The 18,683-nt window shown below is 34.5% G+C and overlaps 2 protein-coding genes across 2 annotated transcripts; one reads left to right on the top strand and one right to left on the bottom strand.

Moving 5' to 3' along the window:
• Positions 1–106: 106 nt before the first annotated feature.
• On the top strand, positions 107–2,058 carry LOC139867348 (NADH dehydrogenase [ubiquinone] iron-sulfur protein 6, mitochondrial-like). Its single transcript, XM_071855718.1, has 3 exons — positions 107–333; positions 1,197–1,281; positions 1,688–2,058. The coding sequence occupies exons 1-3, from the start codon at positions 181–183 to the stop codon at positions 1,795–1,797; spliced, it is 348 nt and encodes a 115-aa protein (XP_071711819.1). The 5' UTR covers positions 107–180; the 3' UTR covers positions 1,798–2,058.
• An 840-nt stretch (positions 2,059–2,898) lies between these two features.
• Positions 2,899–7,577, bottom strand: LOC139866318 (uncharacterized). Its single transcript, XM_071854515.1, has 8 exons — positions 7,168–7,577; positions 6,869–6,964; positions 5,961–6,071; positions 5,548–5,857; positions 4,932–5,022; positions 4,402–4,735; positions 3,900–4,048; positions 2,899–3,808 (listed from the first exon to the last, which is right to left on the bottom strand). The coding sequence occupies exons 1-8, from the start codon at positions 7,405–7,407 to the stop codon at positions 3,295–3,297; spliced, it is 1,845 nt and encodes a 614-aa protein (XP_071710616.1). The 5' UTR covers positions 7,408–7,577; the 3' UTR covers positions 2,899–3,294.
• Positions 7,578–18,683: the final 11,106 nt, after the last annotated feature.

Below are 18,683 nucleotides of genomic sequence, written 5' to 3'. Positions count from 1 at the left end.
TTAGTGAACTTTGTGCCATTTTAGAAACTTGAAGGGGGCAGAAAGTAACAATCAGCAAAATATTGGTAAAAGCTCGTATCCGATCGGATGTTGCAAACAGGGGAAATCGCAGGTCAAGAACTTTGAACCCTATTATTAATCTATTTACCCCCCACCATTTTCATATCTCAATTGATCGTAATGGCACTGAATGGTGGAAAACAAGGGCTTAACATGGCTTCCCAATTTCTGAAAGCCCTTAAAACCCCTTCTTCTTCTTCAACGTCTTTAAGACCCTTCAGCGGCCTTGTTAATAGCGAAATCACCACCACCCACACTGCCAAATGGATGCAGGTTAGTCTGATTTGTGCAAAGACTCGATCTTTTTGATTTTTTACAAGTGGGGTTTTTTTTAAAATGTGATCTTTTTGTTTAATAAGTCGATAGGTAATATAGGTATAACACATTGTTACATAACTGTTTATCTATATGTATAAAATTGTAGAATGTAGTTGATAAAGCTCATCCTAGTTAATACGTATGGGTGTGAGGTTTTTTTAGGTTTTTTTGCTTTCTTGTTGTTGGAGAATGAAATGATGTGACCAGTAATGTTTACTGTTCTATGACATTTATGTTAAGATTCAATGGTTGAATATATATATGTTTCATGTGTACTATGTTCATTTGTTTCATCTTTATTTATAGGAGTAACACTTGAGGGTTTGTACTCTAATTGCTTTCTTGTGTTGTGTTTCATTTTAAGTTAGTTAATCTGCATGTACAGTTTTCGATACCTGTATTGTTCTATATAGGATAAGTTCAATGATGAAAATACACTATTCGTAATGCAGTCAATTAGAGATTCATGCTTTTATATCTAGTTGACATATGCAATTTTTCATTTGGGCGTAGAATGTGCTTCGATGAATCTATCAGCATTATGCTTCTTTTGTTACACACCTTTACAAAAACATAGAAAACATTATGATTTTCTTGGTATACGTCTGTGTATGTCGCCTATGAATCTATATCTGTATATTCATTCAGTACTGTAATATGTTGATGTATACATGATGATACATCCTTATTTGAATCATAGGTACAGTCTATTAGTCTACTATGTGATTTTGTTTAATTCTTATTGTTATTATACGGAGTATACTTATATCTCGACACATGTGAGACCCAATTCGCTGTTTACGCTTTGTGATTGACAGGACACAACCAAGAAATCTCCAATGGAGTTGATCAATGAAGTCCCACCTATCAAAGTTGAGGGAAGAACTGCAGTCTGTGAAGGAGGTTTTTATCTCTTTCCTACTTCTTAGGTAGCATTAAAGGTGGCGATATGAGTGGGTCAGGCGAGTTGGAAATAGCAACGACTGGGCGGGTTGGGTTGACGTTGACTTGTATAATTAAGATTACAAAACAATTACTTCAATACTAATCACTGTATTTTGATAGAACTACTGTATTTAGTAGGCTGTACGTCTTAAAATGGACTTTGGGTGACTTTCTACGTGTTTGACCCATAAACATAACCCTAATGGACTTATTTACTTGTAAATGGGTCGAAATTGCCACCTCTAGGAGCATCAGTAATATGTTGGAAGTAATCTAGTCTGATTACTAAAATTTATTCTTTTCTAGGCTACCAGTTTTTTAAAATTTTGTTTACTCAGTTTATTACTGTTTTTAATGAATGCAGACACCAATCCTGCATTAGGGCACCCGATAGAATTCATATGCCTTGACAAGAGTGAGCCAGCCGTTTGCAAGTACTGCGGGTTACGTTATGTCCAAGATCATCATCACTAGATTCATCTTGAAATTCCTGTATTGCCCCTGCAAATTTTCGGCTTATTACTTTGGCAAATCCCTGCCTTCCGCGTTCCATTTTCTATTTTAGCAACATGATGTACCATCAAAACCTTTATCATGTTTCTTGAGATGTTTGCAAATAAGGATACAATGATTGTATAATTTGGCATTAAAAAGCCGTTGTGTTACTGGTAACTAATGTCCCGAATTGAAATAGTTTGCGGTAAAATATTGACTGAAAAGTCCTTAATTATTTTACAGTCTTCCCGTCTTTTCTTTTGACTGCCATTTTAGAACGGATCTCTCACATCAGAAAGCCAGACGTTAGTTTGATATGACGTACCTTCAATTTTCTATCAGTTTTGATGATGATCTGATGGTATCAAAATGTAAACAAAATTAGAGTGATTTCTATTTTGAGTATAGGTTCATTTTTCGCCCAAATATAAGCTCAAGCATTCACAATCCGCGGGTCACAAACATGCGTGAAAGATATAACCTGTTGACGAGCAGGTCTCGGATCTAAAAGATCAGTAACTATTGCTGTGGGTGCCATCCCTAACTCTATTTACCCTCAAGTGAATGTTTCAAGATTTCTTATCAAGATTTTTTTAAAAGTTTTAGCTTATTATGAGTGAATTAAAAAGGTATTAACTTTTCTGAAAACTAAGACCACTTTTACCAATAACTACATCTTACCGTCACATCAGCATTTTATCACCATCACATACACACCTTATTAATTAAATACATCAATTTATAAATATTAAAGCATAGTGTACAAATAAATAAAACATACTCCGTAATACTCCTGTATTATGCTATGGGAAGACAAATTGCAACACGAGAAAGGTGAGGGCGAGTGAGGACTAGATCAATAATAATATCAGTGTCCTCAAGGGCTAAAGTGATCATAGACTCATGACATACACCGATATTAGTGGTTTAAGAAGACACATTACAACACGCATTTGACAAGAAGATAAATATTTACCAGTTTGCTAGTTATGTTCAGCGGGACCATATTTCGTTTCATAACATAAAGAACGAGTCGCAACAATTACAAATCAAAGTATTTGTCATTTATTTTGATCGTCACAAAAAAATGTCAGCTCGGACAAGAACTAAAAGAGCCATGACTACAAAACTAAAAGAGCCATGACTACAAAAGAAGGCGAAAATAGAACTTTTACTCATCTTATTGCAATAAATCATGCCCAAAAATCAAAACCAGGGCTTGCAAACTCATCTTCTACCAATATAATAAAATCAATTCTTCAACTAATACAAAAAGATTGCTAGTTAAATTCATTAATAATACTTCCTGTTTGTATATATTAAAAGAACTCTTTATCTTCATGGAACTGAATGTGAGCCGGAAACATTTCATCGACAACTTAGAACAAACGGGCCAACCACCAAATGAGACATAAGCAGATAAACTCACCTGCTTGCCCGAAAGAACCAACCACCTCAACGACAATAAATAACTAACTAATTAACACCTTCATCAGTACCTGCAAAGTTTCTCCTCTGTTGATGTTCTGCAACTTTATAATCAACTACTTCACGAAACAAATTTGAATCCAACACACAATTATCACTTCCATAAACAGCAGCTTGTATACTCGCCATCAATTTTGCAGTCTCTCTTCCTGAAAATCCATCAGTTTTTGCAGCAGCTTCCCTAATTAGATCATCATTTAAACCCTTAATTTCTATTTGCTGCTGTTGTTTATGAAAAAACTTTGAAAATACTCCCGGTTTTCTTGCACCAGCCTTAGCAATGTATTTATCCAAGTATAGTTTCAAAAGTTTGAATCTTTCTTCTTCTCCAGGTAAAGGGAATTCTAGTACTTCATCAATACGGTCTGCAACTGCCGAGTCAAGATCACCGGGACGGTTTGTGGCAAGTGCTAAAACTATGTCTTTTGATTGGTCACCAGTGCGAAAAAGAAGGGCATTTAGGGCACTTCTTTGAGCTTCACTCATGTAAGTTTTGTTTCGCCTGAAAAAAATAAAAGAAATCACGTTAATTGCACAACCGAACTATACCGTTACAGGATTATAGCATTACTCCAACGAAATTTATGACTTACTCGCATAAAAATGCATCTGCTTCATCAATAAAAAGTAATAAGCCTCTATTTGATTTCTTAGCCCAATCGAATAGCTGATGTATTTTTGTAACGGCCTGGGAACCAAGAGGTGCAACATCTCCACCGGTCATCAATGCATAATCAAGTCCCTGGGACATTTCGAACAGTGTAAGATAAAGAAAGAGTCTAAGACAAGTCAAAACAGGAACAAAACTAGATGTGGCAACATGGTTGGGTTGGGTTGGGTAACAAGTCAAAATGGGCATGGGCTCATTTTTCAGCACAGATTGAAAGCGGCCCAAGTACCTTTTCATTACAAAAGATTTCTTATTATTACTTACTACTACTATTATATCATAATCAAGATCTTCAAGTAAGATGCTTTATGACCCATTTGACCCATTCATAGGTCAACACATTGAAAATGCCACCGACCAACATAACCCATCTACCTGTATGTATAAGGAAAAATTATAAAGACAAGAAAGGCAGAAACTCGTACAGATTTATGTGCTAATTCTCTTGCTGCCATTGTTTTCCCTGTTCCTGGTGGGCCATAGAAGAGCATATTTCTGAACGGTGCCTGATGAGTCTTAGTATTGGCAGTTGCACCAGCCAACTGCGTAATTCTCTTCTGCAGACGTGGATTAAGAATGACATCACCAAATGCATTCCCATTTTTAGCGTTCGACCCTTTTTGACCCACTTTCGACAAAGTGCTTAACCCACGGGTAAAAAATCCCGACCATGGATATTTTCCTCTAGAAGATTCCCTGATTAGTGACGGTTGTCCCAATATTCTGTCCACATAACTCCAAACCACCCTAGCACCTTCTCTGTATTACAAAAAACAAACAAAAATTGGTTCAAAGACTGAAACTTTCTGATAATCACTTCGAAATCCACCAGCAGTTTACTCAGGAACAATACTAAAATGTAATAGCAGGGCAGAAATTGAATGTAAAAAGCATTTATTTATAAATTGTTAAAAAAGTTATTATTTTTTGGACTATATGAGATTGAATATTATACCTTGTTGTGTAGATGCCTGCAGCAAGAGCTGTTACACCCCCAACAGCTACAACCATCTTGTTCTGATCAGTTAATATTGCGCGTAATCCACCTAAAAAACAGATCATTTACCCGCTTCATAAATCATTTAACACGGATAGTATATAATTCATTCTATCAAAGGTTACGAGAAAGGCAAGTTGGGTAACAGTCAAAACAGGTTTCAGTTGAAAAGGGATTTTTTAAGTAATGCTAAAAAAGAGATCAAGTTGGATAGACTGCAAATAACTTTTTGCCCATTATATTTTATATTAAATAAATAATTACCGTATAATATTACTAAAACATTAGCCTAATTCTTTGTAAGAAACAATTTATGAGATTATATGCCTAGCATTAGACTTTGGACAACCTTCCAACCATATGATTGACTCATTTGCCCATTCCCATTATAGCTAACTTTTTATCATGTAACCCAAACACAGCCAAAATTGCTCCTTTCACAAATAAATGGGTCAAATATGTATATGTATCAGCTATGCTGAAAGGAGCTTTTAACACAGAAGTATTCAATTAAACCTCTTTATTTTAGAAACCTCAAGGCATCATTATAAGTGAATTTGATAAAAATATGTACCTCCAATATGTTCAAAAGTGGTGTTAATTGCAGAAACCCATTTTTCACTCTCAAGTTTTGCACGTTCAGCTAGGATCCTCCTATTCACGTCTTCAGCCAATTTAGCTTCGTGGGCCCTACCTTCAGCTTCAGCCATAACCTTAACCTTAATTGTTTCTCTTTCTTGTTCAGCTTTCACCCTTTCTGTTTGCCTGCGTTGTGCTTGAATTTCCTCTTCTGTTCTTCGTCTGTGTTGTTCTTGCCTAATCGCTGATTCTTCTTGCATTTTTACAAGCTCTTGATTTCTTGTTCTGTGAAGCTCATTTTCAGTCTGCAATATATGTTAGAGTTCATCGCATCACTATATACTGATACAAATAAGCATATAAATAAAAAAAAAAAAATTAAGCTAAAAAAACACATGTGAAACATGCCTGCATTCTCTTCCTTGCTAGTTCATCCTCATAACGAGCCATTTGTGACTTAACTTGTGCTTGTTGCTGAGCTAGCTTTTTTTGTTCATCAAATATCACTGTTTGCCTCTCCTAAATAACGTAATAAATAACAATTACCTTCATGCAAATTCACTGTTGTAAAAAACCCCGATTACTACTTTTTAAGGAAAGGTCCGTTCCGTTTTTTCAAAATCGGTTTAATTAATCAGTCAACGTCGGTTAATCGGACAAAAACGGATTTGTTGATCAAAGTCAGTCAAAATCAAAATTGGTCAACATATTAACACAAATTTCATCTTGCAATTTAAAGCTTTTGAACAAAATGAACGACTTTAGACAATTATGTTAAAGTTTATGTTCATGTTCATGGTTTTCTTATATATTTACACAAATAATTTTGAAATATATTATTTAAATGCAAAAAAGTATAACCCGATTACTCCCCGATTACTCCTTCCAAAGTCGCGAATGATTAATCCCCGAATAGGAGTTTTGCAACCTTGTGCAAATTTATAAGCTTTTACACTTTTACATGGCAATACACTCAAACATATCTCTACACAATGAACTTACACTTATATGACCAATTGAGGCCACCAGTGGAGTTATTAGTGTAGTTCAAATATTTTTAAAGTTTAAATCACATTTATTCCTTCAATTCATTTATAGACAACTATTAAGTTATGGATAACAAATACACAAAGCGACTGTTTCTGTTGTAGACCTTGGAAGCGTTTAGTCAGACGATATTCATGCAAACACACGAATATATATAACAAGCACATTTTAAGTGACAATTAATCTACAAATAAATCATCAGTCAATCTTAAAATAAAAATAAGATTAAACCAAACACCTGAGTATAGACTCAATGGTGCCAAACTTACAGTTTCAGCTTGAGCTTGCATTGCCTTAAACTCGGCCTTCTTCGCCGCTAATTCGGCCTGCCTAGTCTCTTCCTGTTTCTTCATCAACTCAAAAATCTAAAATCACCACCAACCACAAAATTAGTACAATAAAATCAATAATTACATCATAATCCCAAATTCCAAAAAAAAAAAAAAAAAAAAAAAAAAAAACACTTAAATCAACACATTGCAAGCTCAATACTAATATACTATAACTAGCCTATCAAAACAATATAAATAATTAAAATAGAATTTAAGTTAGCAAAAAAGGTCAAAACCTTTTTAGGTTCTTTAGATTTAGCAATCTTTTCAAGAGCTGCAGCACCTCTTTCCAATGGCTCTGGATCAAAACCTGAAGAAGTTGTTCTAGGGTTATCGTTACGAGCACGTGGCGGCGGTGGTGTGTCATTTTGCGGCGGAGGTGATTGAGAATCGATCGGAGGTCCGGCAGACGGCGCCGGAGACGGTGAGGGTGAAGTGAAGGTAGGGAAGTTAAAGAGGCTTGAAGCTTTTGACATTGATGTTGATATAAATTATATGTACGTGTATAAGTGTGTGTGGGTGAATTTTGTGGTTTCTTTTTAAGTTCAGAAAAACCCTAGGGTTTTATTGACGAATTGAAGCTTGATGAAAAAGAAAGATGAAAAAGAAAAACCCTAGGCTTCATTCTTCTTTTTGATTTTCTTAATTTCTTTTCATTTTCTTTTTTAAAGAAAAAAATAAAAAGAAAAGTGGTGGAAGCAGGTGGTTTAGGGTTTAAGTAGGGTTTGTTTATTTTTTATTTTACTTTTTTATTTTTAAAATTTGAAATTTAATAAGTTAATAAAAATATATTAAAAATAGGGTCATATCCCTTCTACCCTCCATGATGGGACAATTTTGTTCTATTATAAATTATTTTTAAATTATTGAAAAAAATATAAAATGATAGACAAATTGATGAGTAAAAATTATCAACTGAATTGAGTTGCTTTATATGTATATATTTAATATTTAATATTTATTACTTTTATAATTTAATTTTAATGTTTTTCTGTATATTTATTTTATCTTTAAATATAAAGTTTGAATTATTTCACGTGACTAAAATAGAAGTTGAAATTATATGACGCGACTAAAGCAAAAGTTAAAATTATTTGACGGAACTAAAGTAAAAGCTTGAATTATGTGACGGGACTAAAGTTAAAGCTTCAATTATTTGACAAGACTAAAGTTAAAATTGAAATTTTGGTAACTATATAAGGTAAACTTCTATTGTATAGTTTCGTAACATTGAAACATTCAAACTTATATAGGTTCATAAGATTCAAGTATTCAAACTTATATTGATAGTTTCATAATATTTAAACATTCAAAACTTATATCGATTCATAACCTTACAAGAAAAAGATGTCAAGTGTGTCAGATTTTTTCACCGATCAGGTATAATCTTTTTTATAATGTCAATTTAAATCATATTTTGCTTTCAGGTTCAAACTAAATAAAATTAACAATTTCAAGTGTTCAGTAATCGTGGAGAATTGATTGAATGGGTGAAAAAGGAGGCAAAACTATATTTATGTGTGAGCGTGGCGGTATATACAAAGTAAAACAACGCCGGAAAAAAAGTTCACCAAGTAAAAAAAATAGACTATAATTTGAGATGGTGGCAAAGTTTTCAAAAACACATGATTTTTGGTGGATAACAATAAAGGATCCACTACATATAATCATGAACGTATAATGTATATGGAAGGTCATGCATATGCAATGCGGTTGACTAATGATGAATTTTGTTTCGTCAAAGATTTGTCAAATAATAATGTAAAGCTTAGTGAAATAGCGGAATCTAGAAAATGTATCTTCAAGCAAAACAATGTATAAAGCAAAAGAAAAACTTTGCACGGTTAGTCAACAAATATGACTACTATACAGGTAATAATGTCATTTTTGATGTTAAAAGGCTATGACTTTCAGTATCGTACAAATGATTATACTAATCAATTAGAAGAAATATTTTGGATCCATCCAGTTTCATATGAAATATTCCGTGCATTTCCACACATTTTGTTGATGGATGCTACGTACAATACAAATATTTATAAGTTGCCATTTTTTGAAATTGTTGGTGTTACTTCGACCAACAAGCATTTTCAATAGCATTCGTCTTGATGGATAAAGAAAAAAACGAATAACTTTATTTAGGCATTAAATTGTCTAAAGTTGGTCATTGACGAAATGTACGAACCACGGGTTATCATCACATATAGAGATTTGTCTCTAATAAATGCATGTCAAAAAGTATTTCCAAACGTCAATAAATTACTTGTAGATGACATATACGTGAAAATGTATAGTCCCAATCGACCCCTTCCCCCTACATCTGACATATTTGTTATTGTTATATATTTAATAAATAAAGAAATAATAATAATATTTAATTTGTTTCTTGTTTTGATTTTTTCCAATTCATATACTACGTATGATTTAACTCTTGTCTACTACACCGTATTTATATGAAGGTAATATCTATATTTATAAGTTTTTTAATCTTTATCCCTTTTAGTTTATTATATTATTTTATATTTTTTATAACCAATTAAAACTATATACTAGCAAACAATTAACATTAACAATAACAAAATAATTTTACATTAAATCACTAATCAAGATTTACAAAATAAGACTTATAATTAGAACGTCTAAGTTGAATATACATATCTTCTTGATGTTCATATGGACGTTCCCATTCACCATCCCATTTGTATGTATTCCGTTGTGGATGTGTTAGAGGTACCGAATAACACCCTTGCAAGTCCACTTTACAAAGTGGTTACCATTTACACGAGCGATTACACATATATTATGTCGGTGTGACTATGGTGGACTGGACCAAAGTGGAAAACATGTTGTATCTGCTAAATTGCTCATACAAAGCAAAATCACATTGTACCTTGAAACAATTAGAAAACCCATTTACGGCAAACTCATCCAATAATTTTCAACTGCCATGGTATCTGGTGGAATATCAATTGCTTGATAAAGTTCTTGCAATTCAACTCTTCCAAACATCTCAGCGTATGTTGTTTGGTGCATTATTAACTCTTCTAGCAACTCCATTCTAATCTGTCGCCAACAGTTTTCATGAAGACCAAGAAATGAAGCTACAAATCTAAATCCACAATTCCTGTCACATAATATGTTGTATATGTTCGTTACGAACGGTTGAAATATATATGGAATTTGATCCAATAATGGATCTGAAAAAAAGGTCGGTGTACGTAAGAACTATGTCTGACGGATTTTGGTTTAAGTCTGGTATATTTAACCTATCTCGTGCATAAGAACTATGTCTTGCAGGTTAATGTTGTTGGTTAAATGAAGCCTTTTGTTGTTGTACCTTTACACTTGGACGTCCACGAGTATTATTGTGAACAACAGGTTCTAGAATATGAGAGAACATGTCTAACTCATGGTCATTATGAAAATTGTCATCTTGTGCTGCTATACACGACGAAAACTAAAGTATCTTCCAAAAACTGTCAATCGACTCTAATGGAATAAACATATATGCATTTAAATAACTTGAAAGTTTGTGGACACATGGTAGCCAACGCCAAAAACACGTAATTGGCTGACAACCGCAATTCTCATTTGTTATTTCAAGCCGGTTTAGACGCCTAAGTTCATCGTGGATTTCATTTATAGCACTAATGGAAACCCAATTCCATAATAGTTGGAAACTTGGATGGTCATATTTAGACCATCAAAAAATTTTGCTTCGTTCAAAGCTTTCTTTGATTATATTAACTTGAGATTCCACAATTTTGTGACGACCCAAAAATTTTCGACCAAATTTAAACTTAATCTTTATATTATTTCGACATGATAAGCGAAGTCGGTTAAGTTGAGTCTCAAAAACTTTGAACTATTTCATATATGCAATTACCCTTCGACTGTTCTCGACGATTCACGAACAACTATTTGTAAATAGATACATATATATTTAAATATATAAATATATATAATAATTTGAAAAAAATAATTGGAAATAATATACGACTTAATTATTATAAATAAATAAGCAAAATAAATAAGCAAAATAATATAAGAAATAATAAAATTAATTATTAAAATAAATTTGTGTATATATAAATAAAGTATATTGAACAAAGTATATATAGTTTTGAATTTATTTTGTAATCGTCAGTAACACTCAATCGCCATTCGATGGATAGTAAACAAGTTAAATTCAAACTTATAGGATTTGAAAATGAACGGTGATCCGAAAATGAGTTCTATAAATTTTAGGTTTACTAAAAATGTATTTAGGATCTAGTTATTAAATTTTAACACTTTTTATATTTTACCCAGAATTGAGAGGGACAGTTGATGTAATTTTTATTTAATAGTTAATGACTGAATTTTATACCATAATGACTGAAATAAATAAAGAAAGTTAATTTAAAAATTTGAGAATTTTCTGAAGACTTTTATCCGCCACTGATTTCAAATAGTGCACGATACACAGTCCGTGAAAAACTGTCGGTAGAAAAATATCAAGGAAGTAGCTGTCTCCTTTTAAAAAGAAAAAGTGAGATTTTGAAATCACTTTTTCTTTCTTGTTCGTTTGCTAATCTCATACAATTATAGATGATAATTGAATTGAACTTACTATATTGGATTACTGCATAAACACGTTTACTTTATGTTATGATTATTATTATTATATATATATATATATATATATATATATATATATATATATATATATATATATTATATAAACACGATAGATTCAATCATCAAACAACTTGAGGAAACTTTCTACTAGTGCTCATTGTTTTCTTTTTGTTTTGTTTCCACTGACCATCACATATCTCATGTATCTAGTCTCTATATATGATATACACATATACATATGCATTTAGAGGAAAAGCACATCCAAGTTATTACCATCTTTCTCCTTCCATCTTTCGACAACCATCCACCAACACCCTCCAAACTTCACCACCGCCACCCTCTTCCATCACATACAACCGCCACCACCTTCGTTTTACTATCACCACCATTCGACCAACATCAAACCCACAACTAAGTCATCATCGTCATCAAATCATCGAGACCCATTTGTTTGCTACTATTATCTTCTACATCCCCTTTTCCACGGGTGCCTTCTTTATATTTTTTTTTCTGTTATTCAAAACAAATCAACAAACACCCATCTCCTCTATATTTATATATATACGACCTACATATACATATGCACAATCACATCCACTTTTCTTCACATCACCTTTCTTTTTCTTCTCCCACATCACCATCACAGCCAACCGTCACCCTTATCATCAACTCAATAAGACCCTCACCTGCTACCTTCACCCTACGGACCAAACCCACCATCCCAAAAACTGCTCGCACAGCAGCCTTGTGATGTTTAGCGAGGTGTATATAAAATAGCTTATATTTTATCAGGAAAATACTATTAAACACGATACATTTTTACACAAGATATTTATTTATTTATAGAATGGATATACTTAAACCTTGCTACAACACTTATAGGCAGTGTACCTAATCGTACAGTAGTGTAGTTTTTAGTAAGTCCGGTTCGTTCCACAGAGAATCTTTTTAAACAAAGCTTAACGCTATATTAGTTTACTTTTATAAAAATACAAATATATATATATAAGTAATATTATTATTATAAGGGGTGTTTTTACCGTTTAATGACCGGTTTGTCGATTTTAAAACTTTAGTCACAGCTAAAACCAATTAAAAATAAATACAAGACTTAAATTAAAGCGTAAAGTAAATAACGATAATGAAATTGCGAATAATAAAAATGCGATAAAATAAACTTGCGATAATTAAAAAGTACGATAATTAAAAGTGCAATTAAATACAATAACAATAAAAATGCGATAATTAGAAGTGCAATTAAATATAAAATAAAGGAAATTAAATATGAAATAAAAGAATTATGCTTATTTAAACTTCCGTAATCATGATGTTTGACGTGTTGATTTTAGTTTTATGCCCATGGGTTAATTGTCCTTTGTCCTGGATTATTTAATATGTCCATACGGATTTTGTCCATAATAGTCCATCAGTCATAAATATAAAGAGCGAAAGCCTTCGTCAAATTATTCTTATTCCTGAAGTCAAATATTCCAACTAATTGGGGATTCGAATTGTAACAAGGTTTTAATACTTTGTTTAATGAATACACCAGATTATCGACTGCGTGTAAACCAAGGTTTTACTACTTTGTTAACAATTACACCAATTACCCTTGAATGTAATTCACCCCTGTTTCAACAAGTCTATTAACTATTAATCCAATTCCGTGTCCGGTAAAATGAATAATTATTGGTATTTATAGATATCCTGTAGCGACCCCGACAAATCGTCAAGTGACGGCATCGGCTACGTGGGTCCCATTACCTGATTATAAGTCTTTAAGATAACGTTTGACCAAAATATGTCGCCTTCATTTCAAAATAAAGATTGTTCCAAAGTTTACAAGAATTGTTCAACCAAAAGTTAAGTTACAACGTTATAAGTACGATTGAAGTCTAGGCGACACGGTCTAAAGTAAAGTCAAAAGACGCTCCATGAAATGCATGTATACTCGACATCAGATGCAAGTATCAAATAGTAAGCGGAAGCATGTTTCACATATCGTGCAAGACCTGAGAAAAACATAGAAATCTGTCAACGAAAACGTTGGTGAAATCATAGGTTTAAGTAAGTAAGTACAAGTGAACCACAAGATTTGCATCAATGAAATAATAGTAATACATTCCAAAAGTTTGTTTCACGAGCACCCAATTATCAAAGCTTAACATTCCTTCCATTGTATACCCCATCACTTAGTGCTAGAACAAACACTGATTCTCGAAAATATATTTCATCCGTAGACGGTAGCGAACCGTCAAGGATGAGGGCTGTCAAACCCATATGGCCATATAACATAAGTTCTCGCTTACACCCGGCAAGTGTAATTAATGATAATCGAATTGAGGATTTTGTTCTAAACTCGTATGTAGAATGTTTGTTTTCCCGTTCTTGTGTTCACTTAGTTCAAAAGAATCGTTTATGTTTTCTCATCCCAATATAAGTTCAAAAAGAGTAAAAGTGGGACTATGATCTCACCTTGAGTGCAAGAGTTAATAAAGTACTTCAACAAGTAGACGCGTGCAAAGACAAAGCTAGTCTTGACCTAAACATATAGGTTATATCAATAACGGTAAACACAAACGGTCAAAGATGTTCAATTAGTCCTATGGCTCGTTACGACTCGATTATATTAGCATGTGAATCAAATTGTCAAGTTTCATGCAAGATACTAGTAAATAATCATGTTAGAAAGGTTGCATAAGTATTTGGTTAAGTTTGACAAAAAGTCAAACTTGGTCAAAGTCAACGAAAAGTCAACACGTTCGGGTCGGGTCCCGAACTATTTTTCTAAGCTTAGAAGTCATATATGAGCATGTTGGCCAAGTTACATGTTAATCGGAGGTGCGTAGCATAGCAAACATTTTTCGAAATTTGACAAAGTAGGTCAGAATCTGACCACGGCATATGCCGCGCCGCGGCCAGAGGTGTCGCGCCGCGACATAACACGTGGTCTGGCACCAGGTCAGTTTCAAGGTTCAAGTCTTGGTCAAAACTTCAAACAACCATAAAACGCAAACCGTAAACAACTAGAAGACGTATCTTATACCGTTGGAAAGCTCTTTTGACAAGGAACACAACTAAGCACTTATCATCAAACGACAACATCATTTACAATAGCCGAAAACTCATCAGGTGATCATTAAACGTTCATTTCAAGGTTTCAAGTTCATCAAATGCAATTTGAGTTTCGGGAACCAATTCACACATATGATATGCCGTTTTGAAGGTAATGGAGCATACATTACAACTAAACACTAACAATTAACATTCCATGGCATTCAAGCATCCAAAAATTCATGTCAAGAACCATCAAACCCTAGTCAAGAATCACAAAATCATTAATCATGTTTTTGAAGTTTTACAAATCAACCTACACATCAAAATGAAGCTAGTGATACTAGTAACACAATTAAAACATGCACTTTAACAATCTAACAACATTAACTCATCCAAAATCAAGGATTTAAGCACACCCATTTCAAGTTCATGCTAGTTACTCCAAAAACAACAAATCGAGCAAACCAAACATATATTCATGTTAGACTCGAGCCATAGACACTAACTAACACCATTTCAAATCAAAAACACGAATTTAGAGAAATCTAGAGTTTTAGAAATGTTACCCAAACGAGATGAAGTTGGTATCAAATTGTAGAGGATGAAGAGAGGATTCCAAATATGTAATCGGATTTGTTGTGAGCTTCCAAGATTGAATTTAGATGATGAATGAATGGAATGGGTTTGTGTGTGTGTTCTTGAGATGGAGAGAAAAGGGATGAGGGAGATGATGGAATGGATGAAATGGGTTGACTAGTTGACCTAGTCAACTAGTTTGCCCATTTGGCAACTCCGGTCCCTCGAGTTTCAAAGCGGGTGCGGGATTTAACCGATCGAATATTTTTAAAACGTAAGTTAACGAGAGATGTTATAATTAAATGACGGAATTATTATGAACGTTAGTCAACGGAAACTACGAATTTAAATAACGAAAGGTATTATTTAAAAGAAAAAGACGGTGTTAAAAAAATAAATTTAACGGAAAAACGCGGGATGTTACATTATCCACAACTCAAAAGAAATTTCGTCCCGAAATTTAGTTGGAAGTAGTAGTCGATATCTCTTACTCGAGACTTTACGTTGTCAATGCTATGAATAAGTGAAAGTACGTTCTTGAGGGTTCTCATGAATTTGGATAGTCAGGGTTTTACGTTGCATTAAGGTTCGGTTTTTTTTTTTTTTTTTTTTTTTTTTTTTTTTTTTTTTTTTTTTTTTTTTTTACGATCCCCAGTTTCAACTGGTTTTCCTATGAAGAGAAGTTTGTCATCGATAGTTGATGTATCCAGCAGGATTGCACGTTCCTGTTCCGCAGGACACGTTTCTAAGTTTGTTGCACGAAATGTAGGGTAAACGGAAACTTAATTGAGTCGGAAGTTCTAAACGGTAGGGAGCGGTTCCAATACGCCCCAAGGTTTCAAAAGGGTTAACATGTCGCGGGTTTAACTTTCCCTGATTCCCGAAACGGATTACACCCTTCCAAGGTGCGGGTTCTCAATACTACGCGGTTACACACTGGGATTTGTGAGGTTCTCCTCTAAGTTTGGTATAACTCTTCTGGCGACAATGGGTTGTCTCGAGCCTTTCTCGGACTTGAACGATCTCAATTGTTGTTTCTTGATGGAGTTCAGATTTCGGTGGTTGATGCTTTGGTTAAATGAACAGGGGTATGACATTAGCGGTCATATAAGGTTTCGAAAAGTGGCGTGAACACACGAGTGGTAACTACTGTTGTAAGAGTGATCTACTAAAGGTGACAATACGAGTTTGTGAGATGTCTTTCCAAGACGTAAATCGTTCGTTTGCTCGGTTCGTCAGTTTGTGGGTGGTACGCGGTACTCATGTCTAAGCGGGTTCCCAAGATTTCTTGTAAAACTAGAAGTGAAACGAGTATTTCGATACAGAATAATTGACAAAGATACACCGTGTTGGAATAGAATCTCTTAAGATACGTTTGAACAAGTTAGTTAGGGTTCGAAAAATGTTCGTTAGGACTATTCACCCTCGTGGCGAATACTTATGTAATATGAGGAGTTTCTCTATCCATGGAGAAATGTTACAAGGAGTTTCTTTAAACGGAAATGCGAACGGTAAAGATAGTAGTGAAATGAGGACTTAGAATAGGATGAGTTTACATCTCGAGGTTGCTATAACGTGCCTCTAGTTGTCAAAAGTTGAAGTCTGAAAGAGAAACGAGGTAGTACACGTAGTTGTATAGTTCGGGGTTGAATAATAGTTGACTGATTATCAGAAACACAAGGGCGTTAAGTCAAAGAAGAGTGAAGTATCGTTGGATTGTGTGTTATCTTAATTTCCAGTAATATCAGACGGTAACGGTGAAATAACAGAGGTATGTAGTGTGGTACGTGATGACAAGAATATTGATCGGATCCACAATTTAGTATTCGAATTCTTCGTGCAAAATAACGAATTTCCGTCCCGTTGATTTCGAGTCGAGGGAGTATGCCTTTCGGCGTCCAAGTAGAAATATTTCCATATTTGAGTCCCATCTGGTGTTGTACGAATTTAGCTAGAAATGTTGGTGTGAAGAATCACGCCCAAGGTTCGATCGCGGAGAGATTAAAGTCGTGTAATACGAGAAAAGTCAGAAATGAATCTTCGGTAACAACCGGTGAGATCTAAGATTTTTACGAATACAAGTCTGAGTTGGGAGAGTTTCCTGATTACATGTGGCTTGATTTCGAGATTGATTGTAATGCCTTGACCATTAACTTCATGGTCTAGAAAATTGGACTTCGTTCAACAGAAATTCTCACTCGGAGAATTTGGTATAAAGTTGCTCTTTTCTCAAAAGTTCGAGCGTAAGATGGTGATGTTGTTCGTTTTCCTTCTTTACTTAAATAAGTAAGATGTCATCTATAAATACGATAACAGATTAGTCTATATGAATTTGCATACGCGGTTCAAGAGGTTTATGGATACGGGCGAGCCCTAAATAAATCAAGCGGTACTAAGAGAGATTTACAACTAACGTTGCGAGTTCGGAAAGTGGCTTAGGAGACATCGTCTCACTTAACCCCCAATTGATGATAACCGGAACGGAGGTCGATTTGGAACATACGGGATTCGTGCAAATAATCATGAGGTCATGGATGCGAGGGAGAGGGTATCGGTTTCCAACCGAAAATTACTCAGTTCACAATAATCTATACAAGTTGATGGGGAAACTTTTTTTTTTTTTTTTTTTAACGAATAGATTACGAGCTCCCTAGTTCTATATGTGTCAAGTCAAAAGTCTTAACGTATTTCCTCCAATAAAATTTATAGGCACACAATATTTTTCCGTCGGTCACTTAAATCGTCTAAGTAGTATCTGGGGGAAAGAGGTGGAATATAAAGAGCATGAGTCAAATCCTTGGTTATAAAACGTCTAGCGGTAATCGAATCGAACAAGTATGAAATATACGGTTTGTTGTGAAGAAACGTACCCGTTACTAGTCCATCGTCGTTCCGGGCATCCTTGGTGTCGATGTCGAAGGTTCAACGGCGTGCGTTGGGGTTGATTTTCTTATTTGGGCACACATTCCTAAAATGACCCGGTTGGCCACATTCGAAGCAAGCACCCGTTCTGTGTGCGTTGGGCATCTTTCGAGCGACGGGTCCTTGGCGCCGGTGGCGAAACCTGCCACATCCTTCAAAGTGATGCTTGTGGCATTCGTTACAAAAAGGTAGTTTTCCGGTATAGCCTTTCTTGTCGTTGGAGGCGAAAGGCTTCTTGGCGGGGTTGTTGTTATTGTTGTGGTTGCTTGATTGAGAGGCTTCTCATGTTCTTTTGTTGTTACTCGGGTGGTTCTCGACCATTGGTGCCGGTGCTTCCATTTCATTCACCGTTTCTAAGGCTTGGCGGGCCATTGTTAAAGCCTCTTGTAGGTTAGTGGGTTGAGATGTCATTACCTTGTGTTGAATGCTCTTAGGGAGGCCATCCATGTAAAGTTCGACTCTTAGGGATTCGGGAGTCATGAGAATTAGACAGATCGAGACTAGTTCGGTAAACCGTTGATTATAAGCCTTGAGGTCATTTCCGGCCGTTTTTAAATTCCTTAGACCCTGTTCGAGC

This window comes from Rutidosis leptorrhynchoides, chromosome 9, assembly GCF_046630445.1.
Source record: "Rutidosis leptorrhynchoides isolate AG116_Rl617_1_P2 chromosome 9, CSIRO_AGI_Rlap_v1, whole genome shotgun sequence".
In the NCBI taxonomy this organism is placed as follows: Eukaryota; Viridiplantae; Streptophyta; class Magnoliopsida; order Asterales; family Asteraceae; genus Rutidosis; species Rutidosis leptorrhynchoides.
Note: the sequence above shows the minus strand (reverse complement) of the source record. Positions and strands in the feature narration are given on the sequence as shown.